The sequence below is a fragment of the Monodon monoceros genome, unplaced genomic scaffold (genome assembly GCF_005190385.1).
Source record: "Monodon monoceros isolate NGI ecotype Baffin Bay Population unplaced genomic scaffold, NGI_Narwhal_1 Super_Scaffold_2, whole genome shotgun sequence".
In the NCBI taxonomy this organism is placed as follows: domain Eukaryota; kingdom Metazoa; phylum Chordata; class Mammalia; order Artiodactyla; family Monodontidae; genus Monodon; species Monodon monoceros.
In genome coordinates this window covers 97,869,065-97,885,635 of record NW_021703776.1, presented here as the reverse complement: position 1 = coordinate 97,885,635, position 16,571 = coordinate 97,869,065, and the positions used below count along the sequence as shown (strand labels likewise).

General features: G+C 48.0%; 2 protein-coding genes across 6 annotated transcripts in view; one reads left to right on the top strand and one right to left on the bottom strand.

The window, feature by feature from the left end:
- EZH2 (enhancer of zeste 2 polycomb repressive complex 2 subunit) overlaps window positions 1-1,963 on the top strand; it is a 38,783-nt gene extending 36,820 nt beyond the window's left edge. For 2 of the 4 annotated variants that reach the window (XM_029234427.1, XM_029234425.1), the window contains 3 exons: window positions 548-628; window positions 754-838; window positions 1,811-1,963. In XM_029234427.1, the coding sequence (XP_029090260.1) occupies window positions 548-628; window positions 754-838; window positions 1,811-1,871 (227 nt within the window). In that variant the 3' untranslated portion in view covers window positions 1,872-1,963. Of the gene's footprint in view, window positions 1-547; window positions 839-1,810 lie in introns of those variants that run through there. The other 2 variants (XR_003795348.1, XM_029234426.1) reach the window with 2 other exon arrangements.
- Window positions 1,964-6,692: 4,729 nt separating this feature from the next.
- Window positions 6,693-16,571, bottom strand: part of CUL1 (cullin 1) — a 106,224-nt gene continuing 96,345 nt past the window's right edge. For both annotated transcript variants that reach the window (XM_029234424.1, XM_029234423.1), the window contains exons 16-22: window positions 16,030-16,161; window positions 13,491-13,583; window positions 9,343-9,390; window positions 9,181-9,263; window positions 8,529-8,634; window positions 7,895-8,008; window positions 6,693-7,217 (exon numbers count right to left, since the gene is read on the bottom strand). In XM_029234424.1, the coding sequence (XP_029090257.1) occupies window positions 7,137-7,217; window positions 7,895-8,008; window positions 8,529-8,634; window positions 9,181-9,263; window positions 9,343-9,390; window positions 13,491-13,583; window positions 16,030-16,161 (657 nt within the window). In that variant the 3' untranslated portion in view covers window positions 6,693-7,136. The remainder of the gene's footprint in view (window positions 7,218-7,894; window positions 8,009-8,528; window positions 8,635-9,180; window positions 9,264-9,342; window positions 9,391-13,490; window positions 13,584-16,029; window positions 16,162-16,571) is intronic.

Sequence of the window (16,571 nt, the reverse complement as noted above, 5' to 3'; positions counted from 1 at the left end):
TGGGAAGGGTGTGGAGCAAGGCCTTGTGCAGCATCTCCACGACGTCCCTGGGGGTCCTCAGAGGACAGTGAGGGTAAAGGGCGCCGCGTGCAGACGCTGATCCAGGGTGGAAGACTTGTGGTGTAGCCCGGTCCCTGCTGGGGGTGTGCACGTCACACCCCAGCTGTGCGGGGGGCCTCTCAGCTGAAGCAGGTAGAGTGGGTTCTTTCATGAATGTGCTCCATAAATGGTAATAATGAAAAAAACTAATATTATTTAAAATGTGAAGGGAAGAATTTAGTTAGATTTTGTTTTCTGCCACGCTTTGGTCAGTAGCACATATTTATAGCTGATACAACTGTCTGGAATCACTGATGAATTTTTACCTAGAGAACATTTTCTTCCAAATGTCATTTCATACTAGGTGAAGTTGGTTGAATGATTTGCTTTTGAAGGCAAACGCTGAAGAAGTATAACCAGTTGTATTTCCAGAATCACGAGAACTTTGTGTGTACTGATCTGTGTAGCTGAAATTGTTTACTGGATTGTGCTTATTTTTCCTCTTTAGATTTTGTGGTGGATGCAACCCGCAAGGGTAACAAAATTCGTTTTGCAAATCACTCAGTAAATCCAAACTGCTATGCAAAAGGTAGGTGTCCCCGGAGGTGGAGCTGCCGCAGGTTGACCTGAGTGGTTCTGGGTTGACACTTGTTACGTGAACGGTCAGCAGCTCTCCTGGGCCGACTTCACTGACCCCGGCGTCTCTCTCTGCAGTGATGATGGTTAACGGCGATCACAGGATAGGGATTTTTGCTAAGAGAGCCATCCAGACTGGTGAAGAGCTGTTTTTTGATTACAGGTTGGTAACAGTACATTTCTAGAGTCACCAAGGGCTTTTCCTCTCTGGTCCAGCTCCAGGCTGGGGCTTCTGTCGTTAGAGGGACAGAGTTCTGGTCGTTATTTGTCATGGGCAGCGGTGGGAGTTTGGTAACGCAGTTTCCATTATACAAGTAATATGTCAAAAAAAAACGTAGCTGCATTTTTACCTTTGGGGGTCCTTTCTGCGGGAAAAGGCACGCCGGCCAGCAGTCTCTACTTGTCAAGCTCTGGGGGATAAACTGACAAGTTCTGTAATTTTTATTTAAATGCACTCGGATGACTGTCTAGTTAAACGAATCCTGTGGCTGAATGTACATCCCATCCAGAGGCTGTTTGTTTCTCGAGTGCTGAGTTGTCGTAGACTAGGGCCCGTGTGTAGCCACTTTCAGTGGCAAACTGCGGCACAGCTGAAGGCGAGATCTACCCAGATCTTTAGTGGGAGGTTACGAAGCCGCAGCCCCCCTAGCTCTGAGTGAGGGGCAGCTGGTAGACCTTCCTTTGGGTGCAGTGTAGGTTCCAGCCGGCAGTGGAGGTCGCAGGTGCCTCTTCTGGCCTCTGTCCCGTTCTTTCTTCAAGGGGGGGCGGGGCGTGACCAGCTCTGGCTGCTCCTGGGCCCTGTGGACTAAGGGCCCAAGTCAGGGCTCTGCCGCGTCGCAGTTACTTTGCCTTCCCCGTGTTAGGCCTAAACACCGCGCTGCGGGCCTGCCTTTGCTGGAGGCTGGTTTCAGGGGCACAGGGCTGGCTGGGGAGAGTACTGGGGAGGGGTTGTACTACCAGTTCCATCCACTTTGCAACTGGCATTGGCCCAATGATGCAGCTGTGTAACAGGGTGCGTGTGTGCTTGTCCTTGTGGACGTGTGAGTGCAACACACTCAACTAAGCAGACTTGGCTGTGTTGGATCTCACCGCGGGCTGGAGGGCACTCACCCCTTTTTCTTGCTGTTTGTTTCAGATACAGCCAGGCTGACGCCCTCAAGTACGTGGGCATCGAAAGAGAAATGGAAATCCCTTGACGTCTGCTACCTCCCCCCTTCTCCTCTTGGAACAGCTGCCTTAGCTTCAGGAACCTCGAGTACTGTGGGCGATTTAGAAAAAGAAAATGCAGTTTGAAATTCTGAATTTGCTAAGTACTGTAAGAATAATTTATAGTAATGAGTTTAAAAATCAACTTTTTATTGCCTTCTCACCAGCTGCAAAGTGTTTTGTACCAGTGAATTTTTGCAATAATGCAGTGTGGTACATTTTTCAACTTTGAATAAAGAATACTTGAACTTCTCCTCCTGGTCGTTGTCATCTGTCACACAGCTTCCTCAGCTGATTTTAGAAAAAGACGACTGAGTCTAATGGGAAAAACATTTAACTCCTTTGGTTTTCCAGCAGCCATCCTACTTGCCTATTAGGCAAGTTAATACCAAATATAACAAATATATGCCTACATATAAACATACTACCAATAATACACGTTACAATTTAATAAGGGACTCACTGCTGGCATCTGAGGCCAGGGTGGGGCACGTCCCCGGCTGCTGAGAGGCCTGCGGCTACGTACCCTCTAAGCCTCGTTCTCCACGTGAAACAAACAACAGACAATCGGATGAAGCGACTTCTGAGAACCGGTCTAGCTCTAAATCCCACGAGTCTAGATACAGCCCTTCAGATAAGACGGGGATATAGCCAGACTAGGTTCATACCTCCTTGAAGAAGTAATAAGAACACCCTCTTTCTTTCTTTCTTACGTCCCAAGGAGGTGGCGCTGCTCCTCGGGCCAGGCGGCGGTGGCACAGTGATGCCGTCGTGGTGGGAGAGCCCAAACGGCTGTCGTCAGCCCGGGTGTGTAGCTGCCTCTTCTAGAGTTTGGTAAATTTTCATTGATTTATAACGTCGTAATGGTTAACGGGAAGCTCAGTCAAAACTCACCTTCCTCTGCAGTTACACAGATGCTGAGAAGACTGGTTTCCACCGCATCCATGCACAAGCCATAGCTACCTGAGTCCTGGCATACAGTTCATGGGCCCCTTGGCTTTGGCTTTGGCAGCGAAGAGGCCCGGCCTTGGGGGCTAGTCTCGTGTGTCATCCGTGTCTTCTCTGCCACCCTGCTGGGATGTCCTGTCCCCACGCCCCACCCAGGAAGCAGGACCTGCACTCGGCCGCCTGTCACTGACCTGTTCACGGAGGGTCACCCCGCGTTTGCCTGATCACCGCACCCCGCCCTTGGCACTCAGCGCCAGCGGAGCCCGTCTGTTCCCCGCTGCACGTGGGCCTGTTCAGGGCGCCCCAGGGATGACTTGCCCCCAACAGCAGCTACTGACAGAGCTCATTCCAGCCACAACTTTTCTACTATGTGTAGCTCCCGACCTGTCCCCAGACGCCAACACCGGGAGGTGGGTCCTTGAGTTCAGGTAGGTTCTGCTCGTTTAATACACCAGAGACCCAAATGCAGCAGAAAGACAGCAGGTGTACTGAGGGACGGCAGTCCTTGCGAGCACCAGCTGGTGTGTATTCTCGGTGCACAGCAGGCTTTGTACCCTGATTTGCAATGTACCTCCAGTAACCTACCCACTGACCTCGTGGACACGGAGATTCTGACCAGAAGAAACACTGTTGACACGCAGCCACGGCTACATCCCGTGTGATCAAGAGCGTCCTTAGGTCCAGGCAGCTCTAGATCTTCCTTTATCTGTAATGGGGGAAAAAAGCACAGAGCTTGACACAATGTATTCAAATACCCAGTTAACAGAGAAAATTGGCAAAAGCTAAGTTTAAGTACGTGCTTTTCTCCCCTCCCCTTGCTCCCCTCACCGAGGTGGTAATTGACTTTGTATGTGGGTAAGCCTGGTGGTTAGTTCCCTACCAGGGAAAACAGACGCCTAAGTAGGATGAGATGAGTGTAATGAGTTATCGCAAGATATGGATACGTTTCAAATAGTTTCCATGGTTTAGGGATACCACCCATTGTTCATTGAGGATAAAGAACCCGACAACAGGCTGCCCAGCTGGTCGGTGTCTGTAGTCCTGAAGCTTTTCCCCTGATGGTCATGAGGGCCCACATGTCTGACCGCAGTCCTGATGTCCAAATACAGGCAGCACCTCAGCCTCAGAGTAAACTGCCCCAGGCAAATCTGAAGGCGCCATGACAACACGGTTCCGTGTGTCAAAATTCTCTTCAATATTTTGTAATTTATAAAAAATTTATAATTATCTACCTGGAAACTGCTTCCTCTTTTTTTATTTTTTATTTTTTGGCTGTGCTGGGTGACATACAGGATCTTAGTTCCCCCGGCCAGGGAGCGAACCCGTGCCCCCTGTGGTGGGAGCGTGGAGTCCTAACCCCTGGACCGCCGGGGAAGTCCCGCTAATTATTTTTTGATATTGTCTGAATCATTCACCCTCCAGCCTTCACTGAATCCAGTCAGTGACTCAAAAGTCCCGATTTCCACCTCTGCCCCCGCACCCACCAAAAGTCAACTAACATCGTGTAATTTCGATTTGTAGATGGGTCGTCAAGAGGGATTTCACATGTGGACGTTTTGAAGAACGTAAGTATTCTGCCGGAAGTTGTATGAGCTTTGGGCTCTTACTGTAATAAGCTCAAATAAATGCTTGCTTGTTCCTCCAACCTGTTACAAACAATTCCAGTGACGGGTGTATGTAGCACCTGGTATTAGAAATGGTCCAATACATCAAATCCGCACAGCTTTTTGTATGTGAACCGCACCTCCAGAAAGAGGTTTTATAAAAAACCATCCACACTCACCTATTATGACCAAGTCACTGTGCTGCTACTGGAGATGAAATTCGTGTAAATAAAATCAAATCGCCCAGACGAGCTATTGCCATTCCTAAAAAAAAAAAAAAAAGAAATTGTCTTCATTAGAAGGGGGATTCAGTTCAGATGGGTCAGCATGTTGGATTTTTTCATCTGGGTGTGGTAAAATCTTAAATTTCTTTCAAAGGAAAATTAGATATCTCAACAAATAGGTAGGCCATCTTAAAATGCTCAGTCAGTAAAAATATTTTAAATTCAGGTGCCTCTTGGTCCTGCATCTCATTCTCCCTGCACCTGTTACTTAGGCCTGTACTTTGGCGCCCCTGGCTGCTTCTCACAAAGGCACTGCCGGGTGACCGCCTGGCAGTTTGCATTAACGCAGACGTGAGGTCCAAGAGCCCAGCCCAGGAGAGAGAGGCTCCTGGCAGTGGGGCCCCACCTTGCCTGCTCCCCTCCCAGGCGAGAGAAAATGGTTTCCTCAGACCACGGTACCAGAGTGATAGCCTGGAACATGGTTTTCCTTCAACCGACCAACTCCTGTGGGTTCTGCCAGGGCTGCCGTCCACCATCCCTCCCCCAGGGCATGGACTTCCTGTAGCAACTGTGCATCAAACAGCTTTCAGAAGGCCTGGGCATTTGTCCCTAAGTAGGTTCGGAAGATACTTACTATTGAAGTTACCCTGAAAAATGCAGGAAACTCAATTCTCATGGCTTGTATTTGGAGGCCCCGGCCATCCTTGTTGGGCTAGGATATGGTTTAGGGAATAGAGGCACAGAGTCTTGAGCTGCTTTTTATTCCACACCCATTAAACAGGACAGTTACCAAGTGTGAGGGGGGTGGGGCGGGTACAGGTACTGAATCTGAGGATGGGAGAGAACCACCCAATCACCTACCGTCAGTCTGCCTTTGCCCACAGATGTCCTAGGTCTTACCAAAGGCACTCGTCATCCTGGAGGAACTCGAGACAGCAGCAAAATCTCACTAAAATTTACCTTCCCACTCTCGATGAGACTCAGACACAAGCTGGGCAACTGGCTCCGTGGTGGTTACTTACAGCACGTTAGTCGCGGAGGCAGATGGACTGCTGAGAGGAGCAGCAGAGCTGTGGTCCCAGCCAGGACTCGCGGGCAGTGAGGCCGTCCTCGGGGCCCCAGGGCACTGCAGGATCTGGGGGGGAGGGACGGTCCCCTGGGGTGGTGGCAATGCTCTTTGCCTGGTTCACACTGGGAATTTTTTATGATTGTTTGAAAGAGAAGAATGTACTAGAAAAACAAAGAGTGGACACCATTACACAAGTGCTTAGTCTATTACTACTACTCCTTTTAATAACCTGTTTAACTTTTAATTTTTAAAAACTAACCTGTTAGGTGCCAGATTGGTCCAAGAAACTGTAAGGACTTAGCTTTGGTGTCTTCCTCTGGCCCTGCTCTTGGAACCTGGCCTCCGGGCAGGTAGGGACCGCACAGGTGTTGACAAACATGTTCACGTCTCACATCACGGGAGTTGCCTGTGGTTTATGGGGACCACGAAGCTCCTGAGACTGAGCCTTCCCCGGGGCCTCTGCTCCCACCTCCTGTTCCTTCTGTCCTCGGGCCGGCCGGGAAGTGACCGCCTGGGGGCCGAGTGACAGTGGTACATCGCCAACCCCAGGACCGCGGACGAGGAGTGACTGTCCTTTGAACAACTGGTCGGAAGCAGGAGGGAGGCACTGGTGGTAGACACGGTCCCCAAGCCGCACTCGTGACCAGCGCCCGGGAACAGGGGCCACTCTTCCCACGGGAGGTGTCGGGATGACCCCGTCCAGCCTTGCAAGTGTCCACAGAGAAGCCATGGGAGGCGCTGAGGCCTGGGAGCTGCCGTTCAGTCGCTGGAGGAAATCGCGGGGCTGAGCACAAGCATCGAGGAGAAAAAGACGACAAAGGGCTTAAGATGGGAAGAGCTTACAAAGGCCAATCTCAGGAGGGCAGCCCTTGGGGCCTCAGGAAGACACTGGGAATACCCGTTTGCACAATCATTATGTCTTTTATTTACATATAGAAATTAGTAAAACTTAAAAACAAAACCAAATGCGACTTGTACAGAAATCCTTTAATTTTCTTTATTTTCACACATTAAAAAATGAAACACACTATACAAATGGTTTTTCATAGCGGATTACACGTGGGTCCATTCAGACCTGCTCTCCAGGCGCTGCCGGCCTCCGAAGGGCCGCCCGGCCGGCCGCTGTCATTCACGTGGCCAATGGGTTGATTCGGATGCAGAAGCATGCAGCCCTCAGCGAGGAAGGTTCCATCCCCTCTGGTCTTAAATTAGCTTAAATGGCGTCGGTGTCCGTATTTACAGACGTGAAGTGTGGCGATCCTGAGCAGTTCTCATCGCCCCGAGCCCGCGATGGGAGCCTGGGCCTCGGGCCGAGCAGGAGGTCCGCGTGGTGCCGCCGCCGCCGCCGCCTCGTCTCCATCCTTCCCACGGGACGAGGGGCTGCGCCGCGGTCAGACCCCTCCAGGAGGGTTAGGCCAGGTAACTGTAGGTGTCCTTTTCACCATCCACTCGCTCCAGATATTCCTTCTCGATCAGAATGTCAATGCATTTCTGGGCGCCATTTTTAGAAGAGGAAGAGGTAGTGAAAGGGAAAGAAAAACATGTTCAGGGTCGGAACGGAGACGGACCTCCCTCCATCCCTGGGGCACCGCCGCCTCCCCGCCCGGAGCCCCGCCCCCGCGGCTCCCGTCCCTCCAGCCGCACCCGCCCCGCGGTACCTGCCGCCCAGTTTCTGTTTGAAATGACGGCAACCAGAAACGAGCCGCGAGTGTGCTCAGGGGCCGCGGGCCACCCAGGGGACCGGGAGCAACGAGCCACATCCATGGAGACCGCCTCCCCGGCGGGCTCGGCAGACGCGGGAGGGCGGGACTCTCAAGACCCTCTGGGCAGAGTTCAAGGCGGCAAAGTGCTTTCCGGCTTAGGACACACGCGGCGGTGGTGACACCAGGGCGTGGCTACCAGGCCGGGAGGGAGCGCGAGGCTCGCTCTCGTCTGGGGCAGCTGATCGCTTTGCCAAGGTCAGCAAGCTGAATGCTGAGGATTTTGCCCTTCTCTGTGTACGTGCTTCAATAAAACGTTGAAAGATTCATCCTATTTTCTTTTGCAGAAACCTATTATACACGACTAAGCCAAGTTCCTTCTTCGCGACACAGCAACCAACCTAGTTTGGTTACCTCTTTTGGCTTCTGAAATGTAATCTGAATGCTTCTGCTATGTAATTCTTGTACCTTAATTACTGGGACCCGAGGCTTGAACCTTGAGGACAGCTGGGTCAGCACTTCTCCAAGTAACTGCTGGTGCTTCAGAACCTTCCTCATCTTCATAATTCTCACAATAGCCGCCTGTGTGACCAAGGAAGGAAAACGAATGTGCTGGACAGAGTTACAAGAGCTTAGCCGCAGTGATGAAGAAGAACTAGCAACAGGGCTGCCAAACACGCAGAGAACTACGATTTCCTAACAGGCAACAAGCACACCGCAGGGCGGCGCGGGCAGGGCGCCAACTCCACCTACTTAAGTTTCAGCGCCAACACGACAAACATTAAAATGTTTTGGTCTTATGAGCAGCAACTTTAGCAATTTAACCCAAGTAGAAAACACTTTTAAAATGAGAAAAGGTTCAGTCTTCGAAGCCATGGAAGCCGCCTGACCCTGCCCTAAACCACTTTCCCTCCCTCCCACCTTAGTAACTCACCACAGGTATTTGCTCTCATCTATTTCATCGATTATTCCATCTACTCCATCCAGAACCATCCATCATCCTGGCCACCACTCCCAAGTCACAGGACACACAGCCCAGAGGAAGCGCCACCCCAGCTGCGGCGGCCACCTCCCACGCGAGGGGACAGGCACCCAGTGTCACCTGGATCAGAAGCTTGCGATCTTCCTCGATGTTTTTGTGTGTGGTTTCTTGTTCCTGCTTCTGTTCCGTTTTCATTGGCACATTGATGTTAACCCTTAATTTCTTACTGTCAAGAAAATCGAGGAAACCAATCACTATTGTTTTAAAAGGCATGCAGTAAAGGCTTCTTTCTGTTTTCAGTCTTTAAGAGGTGCTTTGCTCCCCGGACGGAGGGTGGAGAGTGTGACCGACCATCTCCCGCCTCCCTGCCACACTCATCTCTCTGAAAAGCCCCTAGTTCTCCGCAGGGCGGGTTCCTGCTCTGCCAGCAGCAGGACGTCTGTATTGCAGGAAATTCAGTTCCTTAACCTGCTCTCCCAAACTCTGTCAAGTGAAATAAAATCAAGACACTGGGACACAGAGGTCCAAACTTTCTAGGCGAGCCATTTAAGGAGACTTATTTATTTGCCAATAGAAGAAAAACCCCAAAACTGAAAGAGTCAAATGGAGACCCACCCAGGATGGGTCAGAGGGAATCAGAGGACCCTGTCAAAGGCCTGCCAGGCCTGGCACCGTGCTCACAGCCCCCCATCTGAGGTGACACCAGTAAGTGCACTGGGGGTCAGGGGATAGTCTACGGCCTAGGACCGTCTACTTGTTAGATTTTCCTTACTTTTTATAACCAAGATATAATTTTATTAAGGTATCTGGCTTCAATTCCACCTCATCAACATTTGCATTTTCGTCTTCCAAGACCTATAAGAAAACAACTGTTACTACGTAATCTCAGGAAAAGGCTTTCTTCTAGATTAACATAAAAAGTACACAAACATACCAATAACTTTGACTTCAATAAAATCTGTAGGACTTGTGCCAAAATGTCCTGCAATTAAAGAGAAAAGAGAAAATGCATTTTTCTTTGTAATAAGAACCACAGCCCCAGTCCCACAGTCCATCCTTCTATGGAAAAATAATAGTCACTGAAGTAGAATATGCCTGGAGGAAAAAGAGGGATGGTGCCTCTTACAGGGTCCCCAAAACCTACTCCTAAAAGTGAAATCAACCCCTTTCTGCTCTTGATCACCCAGTATTAAAACTGACAATTCTACTACAAATACTAGAAATCGTGCATAACTGATTTCTTTGACTAAACCTTCTTAGATGCCTGATGGCGCATCTTGAACACCGATCACCGCAAAGAATGAGCAGAGGGAGTGTCATGGGCCCGGACACGATGGACAACACCGTCTGCTCACAAACAGGATGGGGATGGTGCCCGCCACCCTGCCGCTGACCCACCTTTGGTGAACTCTAAGCCCATCGTGTGGCCTCTGGGCCGCTTCCTCCCCCCGAGAGCGGGTGGTCAACCTATTCTCAGCTCTCCTTTAGCTCCGCAGCTTCCCGATCCCACGGAATCGGACAGTCACCAGGCGGCTCACATGCACAGCCCCTCCTCCCTGGACGGAAAGGGCCGCCCCCCACGTAAGGGAAGCCCATCCTGGTCAAGGAGAGCTGGAGAGGCCTCTAGCGTGGTGACTGGCCCGAGCCCAGAGCAGAATGAGGACACTGCTGGCCACGCCCGGGGCACGGATGCAGAGGCCGCCTTCCTGAGCCACGCTGACTCCTATTGTGGGGGGCAGGGGAGGGGTCAGCCCCCCACGGGGAGCCGGCTCTGCACTAAAAACTGGCTCAGGGGCTGGTGGGGAGCTCAGCTCCGAAAAGAAGGTCCCCGACTGCGGGCAGAGCCCCACACCGGGGTCTGGGGGCAACCTAAGCCTCCACCCTAACGGAAGCCTCCTCCTTCTGGTGAGGAGTGAGGAATGAAGAACGCTCCTACGTGCAGAGAAGCAGATTAGTTTTGTTATTAGAAACTGAGAAGGTATTCTGGACTGACTTGAAGCAGGACTCAAAAATAAATGACTTTCCTAATTCACATTCTATGAGGCCAGTACTAGCCCGACACCAAAACCAGACAAAATCGTCAAAAGAAAATGGCAGACCAATTTCCTATGAATAAAGATGGAAAAATCCTCAAGAAAATTCCAGCAAACATATAAATTCCAGCAGCATACAAAAAGCATTATATACCATGACCAAGTGGTATTTATCCCAAGAATGCAAGGGTGATTCAACATTTAAAAAAAAAAAAAAAAAAAAAACATAATGCACCATTATTAATAGACAAAAAGCCCATAGTTATCTCAATGCAGTAGAAAAAGCATTTGAACAGAATCCAACACTCTTTCATAATAAAAACACTAAAACCAAAACGAAACTAAACAAAACAAAAAACTAGGAATAGAAGGGAATTTCTTCAGTCTAGTAAACAGCATCTAAGAGAAACTTAAGTGACTGTAAGGCTTCCCCCAAGATCAGGAACAAGACAAGGATGCCTGTTCTTACCACTTCTATTCAACAATGTACTGCAAATTCTATCCAAAGCAATGAGGCAAGAAAAATAAATAAAAGGCATTCGAATAGGAAAAGTAAGCAGTAAAACTATCTGCATCTGCAGATGACATGGTCACATACTAAAAAAGCCCTGAAGTATCCACAAGAAAAATGTCAGAATAAGTGAGTTCAGCAAGGTTGCAGGACACAAGTTCAATACATAACTATATTTCTACACACCAGCAATGAACAAACAATTCCATTAACAATAGCATCAAACTTAAAATACTTAGGAATAAATTTAACCAAAGAAGTGTAAAGGCTTCCATAATGAAAACTAGCAATATGAGACACAGTTTAAAAAGAATAAAAGACAGTCTGAATCCATGGAAAGACGTCCATGTTCACAGAAGACTTCATATTGTTAGGATGGCGATTCTCCTTCCAAAGCAATCTACAGATTTAATACGATCCCCATCACAATTCCAACTGCCTTTTTTGCAGAAACGGACAAGCTGATTCTGAAACTTATATGGACCCAGAATAGCCAACACAATCTTGAAAAAGAACGAAGCTGGATGTCCCAATTCCAAGACTTACTACAAAACAACAGTAACCAAGACAATGTGGTACTGGCATAAGAATAGACATTTAGATCAGTGGAAAAGAATTGAGAATCCAGAAGGAAACCCATACATCTATGGCCAATTGATTTTGACAGGTTGCTAGTACGAACCAATAGGGAAAAAACATGTACAAAAATATCCAATCACTATGTTGTACACCTGAAGCTAATGTATTAATTTCTACTTCAATAAAAAGTCAGGGCTTCCCTGGCGGCGCAGTGCTTGAGAATCCGTCTGCCAATGCAGGGGACACGGGTTCAATCCCCTGTGGGTCCGGGAAGATCCCACATGCCACGTAGAAACTAAGCCCGTGTGCCACAACTACTGAGCCTGCGCTCTAGAGCCCACGAGCCACAACTACTGAGCCCGTGTGCCACAACTACTGAAGCCCACGCACCTAGAGCCCATGCTCCGCAACAAGAGAAGCCACCGCAATGAGAAGCCCGCGCACCACAACGAAGAGTAGCCCCCACTGGCTGCAACTAGAGAAAAGCCCGCGCGCAGCAAAGAAGACCCAACGCAGCCAAAAATGAATAAATAAATTTATGTGTGTGTGCATATATATATATATATATATATATATATATATATATATATATATAAAGTCAACTATACTTCAATAAAAAGAAAAAAACAGGGAAAGAATAATCTCTGACCTTGGATTAGGTAATGGTTCCTTAGCTATGACACCAAAAGCACAATCAAGAGAAGAAAAATAAAGTGGACTTCATCAAAATTAAAATGATGTGCGTGATTAAGAAAATGAAAACCCAGAGAACAAGAGAAAATATCTGTAAATCATGTATCTGAAAAGGGTCTACTATGCAGAATATATGAAGAATTCTTACAACTCAACAAAAAAGACAAATAACCCAATTAAAAACGGGCATAAACATCATTAGTTGTTAGGGAAATGCAAATAATCACAATGCGGCACTACTTCATATCCACTAGGATGCGTATAATTTAAAAAAGAAATGGAGCACTACTAATGTTGGCAAGGATGTGGAGAAAGTGGACCCTCATACACTACTGGTGAGAATACAAGCTGGTGTAGCCACTGCGGAACAGTCTGGCAGTTCCTTCAAGAGATAAATATAAGTTATCATGACTCAGCAATTCCGCATCTAGATTTATACCCAAGAGAACTGAGAATATGTTCATACAAAGACTTGAAAGGTGGAAACAACCCAAATGTCCATCAACTGATGAATGGATAGACATAAGGTGGTCCATCCATATACTGGAACATATTTCGGCCATAAAAAGAGGATGAAATACAGATACGTGCTCCCACATGGATAAGCCCTGAAAACATTATGCCGAGTGAAAGAACGCAGACACAAAAAGCCACGTGTCATATTATTCCACTTATATGACATGTCCAGAGCAGGCAAATCCAGAGCGAGAGCGAGAGTGAGAGCGAGAGCGAGAGCAGAGCAGTGGTCCTGGGGGCTGGGGAGAGGACAGGTAAAGGGTAGCTATTGCTAGCGGGTATTGGGCTTCTTCTGAAGGTGATGGAAATGTTCTGGAATTGGATAGTGGCAGTGGTTATACAACCCTGTGAAAAACCACTGAACTGTATACTTTAAAACGGTGAATTTTATGTTATGTGAAATAGCTCAATAAAAAAATGATTAATAGGAAGAATAACATTAAGTGAAAATTTAAGTTTAGTAAGAAAACGCTTAGCTGGAAAGAGGGTTAAGAACAAGCTAAATGAATGAGAGAAAAGCATATCATGTGTACATGTTATGTGTGTGTGTGTGTGTGTGTGTGTGTGTGTGTGTGTGTAGGTATATGTTACAATGAGTTTAAAAATTAGTATTTAAAAAAAATCATGCCTTGAGCCCTAGAATGAGAACATATTCATGTTCATAAGACAGATACCCATTTCAAATCAAAGAAGACCCCCATCCCCTCCCCCCACAGCTTCCCACAGCAGAGAGGCTGGCGGTAGGAATACCATTTTGATCTGGGTGCTGTCTGTCAGCTGCTGCACAGCGTACGCGTCCTCTGTGTTGTACTGGAGCAGGATGGCCATCTGGAACGTCGACGCCTTCGGGTCCCCACATGAAAGAAAGAGAGGCAAAACCTAAACGCGCGGACAACTCCCAGAGTACAGAGCCTCAGCGTGAAGAACCTACTCCTGAAACCAATTCTCCAAACGGATGCGAAAAACCAAAGCAGATCTAAAAGGGAATACAAAGTGTCATAATTCCACCACGATGCCACATTTTCCTGAAAGACGTCATTCTCCACCTTTTCAAACATTCAAGTGATTTTGAAATTTCTTCCAAATGCTTTGTCTGTATAAATACAGCTGGCCTTTGAATGCCTCGCAGCAGGGCTGGGTTAGGGGTGCCGACCCTGAGCAGCTGAGCGGCCACGTGTAACTTAAGATCGGCCCCGTGTATATGTGCTTCCTCCCCACCCGAGGATTCATATCCAGATTCAACCAACCGTGGATCCGGGCTGTGTAGTATTTACTACGGAAAAAACCCGCCTAAGAGTCGACCCGTGAGGTTCAAGCTCGTGTGGTTCAAGGGTTAAGTGTACACACCATCTATGCAGCCACACTCATTCTATATAGATAAACACAGAGGTACTCAGCCAGTGTAGACAGAAGCGCTGAGCATCCATCTTTAAATTTGCTTTTCCACAAATACTAAAGAAAACTGTGTCTGGTACACCACTGACAGAGGAACCTGCGCGCTGAGCTGTATTATACTTGGGTGTTTTTTGGTTTTTTTTTTTTTATCTTAAGTACTTCACTATGTAAAGTTTAAATGGTTTAAAGCAAACCACAACCGCTCTGAGGTATTTTTAGCAAACCGTGCGCCAGGCAGCATGCACTGGTTTTAATTTCTCAAGCTGTGCAGGGAACGACGCCCGCTGAGGGAGGGCGCTCCACTCCTGGGGGAGCCCTGGGCGCTGTGCCACACGCCCCATGGGAACCCCTCCTCCCTTCCCCTCTTCCATAACCCGCGGCAACAACTAAAGGGCCATGAGCACCGCCACTTGTCCAGGCAAAATCCTGGTCAACGGGGGGCGGGGGGGGCGCAGCAGCGGCAGTGTGGGCGGGGGGAGTGCCTCTGACAGACTTCACGATGCGGCCAGGAAAATGGCCCGGGGGGCCGGGGGGGGGGGGGGGGGGGGGGGGCAAGACTGACAGCTGTGAGGTCTCTCCTGAGATGAGCAGGGGCCTCTCATCTCTGATGGCAGTGACCAAAAGCAAAACGAGTCTCTGATAAATGTTCCACAGCTTGGTGGTAGCCCCACAGGTGTCCACATTTGTCATAACTCCAACTGTACACTTAGATGGGTGTCTTTTTACGTAAATTATCTCAGTAAAGTTTACAGAATGTCCACTTATCAAAAAAGGGGCACTGAGATTTCAGGTACTGAAGTATGAACTCACAGATTCTTCTATGCATACTTGGGAATAAAGAAAAATTTCCAATCGTACAATTGACCCTTGACACAGGTTTGAACTGTGTGGGTCCACTTATATGTGGACTTTGTTTTTCAGTAGTCAACAGGACAGTGCTACAGATCGGAGGTTGGCTGAATCCAAACGCAAGGGAACCGTGGATACAGGGTACCGTGGACGCAGGGTGCCAACTCTAAGTTATGTGCAGATTTTCAACCGCATGGAGGACGGGTGCCCCTAACCCCCACATTGCTCAAGGGTCAGCTGTAGAGAAATCCACATTCAAGTGGATAAAGACCTCTGGACCTGGTGTAACAGAATATCAAACACTTTTATCAGGGTAGAACTATTAAAAGTTTCAATTAATGAGCAGGTTGAGTCTGCAGAATGCAGTCAGAAGTTTCTTAACCCTTAGCAACAGATTTATAATTGTTTTTATAAGCACACTAGTGAAGCCCTCTTCAAGATGGGTTCTTTAAGGGAAGAGACCTTAACTGCAGTTTGGTCTCTGCTGCGTATCAGCCCAGAGCCAGAGGAAGTCACTTAAATTTGCCTGCTCCTCCGTTTCCCAGATATAAAATGGAACCTAAGTTACAGTTATCATCACACAGCACGCAGCACCGCAGTGAGCGCCGAGGGTGGTTGTTAACGTGAAACTGCCCTGCAAAAGGGAAAGAGCTACTATCGTAATTAAATTCATGAAACTCCAGCTTTTTAAACTACTATCTGACCGCTGAGTGTGTGTCAGGCAGGAGCTGTACCCAACACTCATTAAATACATGATTTCGCTTATTTTTCACACCACACACAGAGTCGAAGCACTGACACCCGCCCGCCCTTTTGTGGAGGAGGAAAGTGAGGCTCAGTGTCATTAAGTAACTTCTCCCTTAGCCACAGAGAGTAAGAACTCAGCTCCGCTGACTCGTAAAAGTCCAAGCTGTTTAACCACGGTATTGTTTTGCCAGGAGCTTGACTCCAGATTTTGTTGCGTGAAACACTGTATTTCTGTAACTTGTCTTCATTTATACTTAAAAAAAAAAAAAAAAAATCCAAAATAAAAAGGTGATCTTACCTGCAAAGTGTATCTGTTTTTGAAGCAGTTTGTTACTAATTCTCCTTTTGACAGCTGATATAACCATGTCAATTTTCTGCCACTGTGACGGCTGGCATAAAACGCTGTGAATCGCTGGTAACTCCGTTCCAGCTGGATACAGAGGGGGAAGAGCATTTGTGGAATATGTATCTCACCATATTCTACAGTCAACATCTCTAAATAAAAAAACACTGGTCCAAGTTTACCGGACAAAATGCTTACAGAACAGTAAAATACAAATATCAAGTGTTTACTCTCTTGCAAAAAAGCACGTTGATTTAAGCGTCTGAAGGTACAATCAAAAAGTTTTTAGCTCCAGACAAGTAGGTATCATCACGATGTTCATCGCAGAACTGTTAGGTTCTACTTTCGAGAGTAAATGACCATGTAAATGAACACACTGTTGAGCTGGAACAGAGGCGGCGCACCTCTGGATCTCCTGCCCTGCCCGGGGCTCGCGGCTGCCTTAGCACCACCCGGTTTAATGCCACATGGCCGACTAGCAGGAAGGCCTTCTGCAG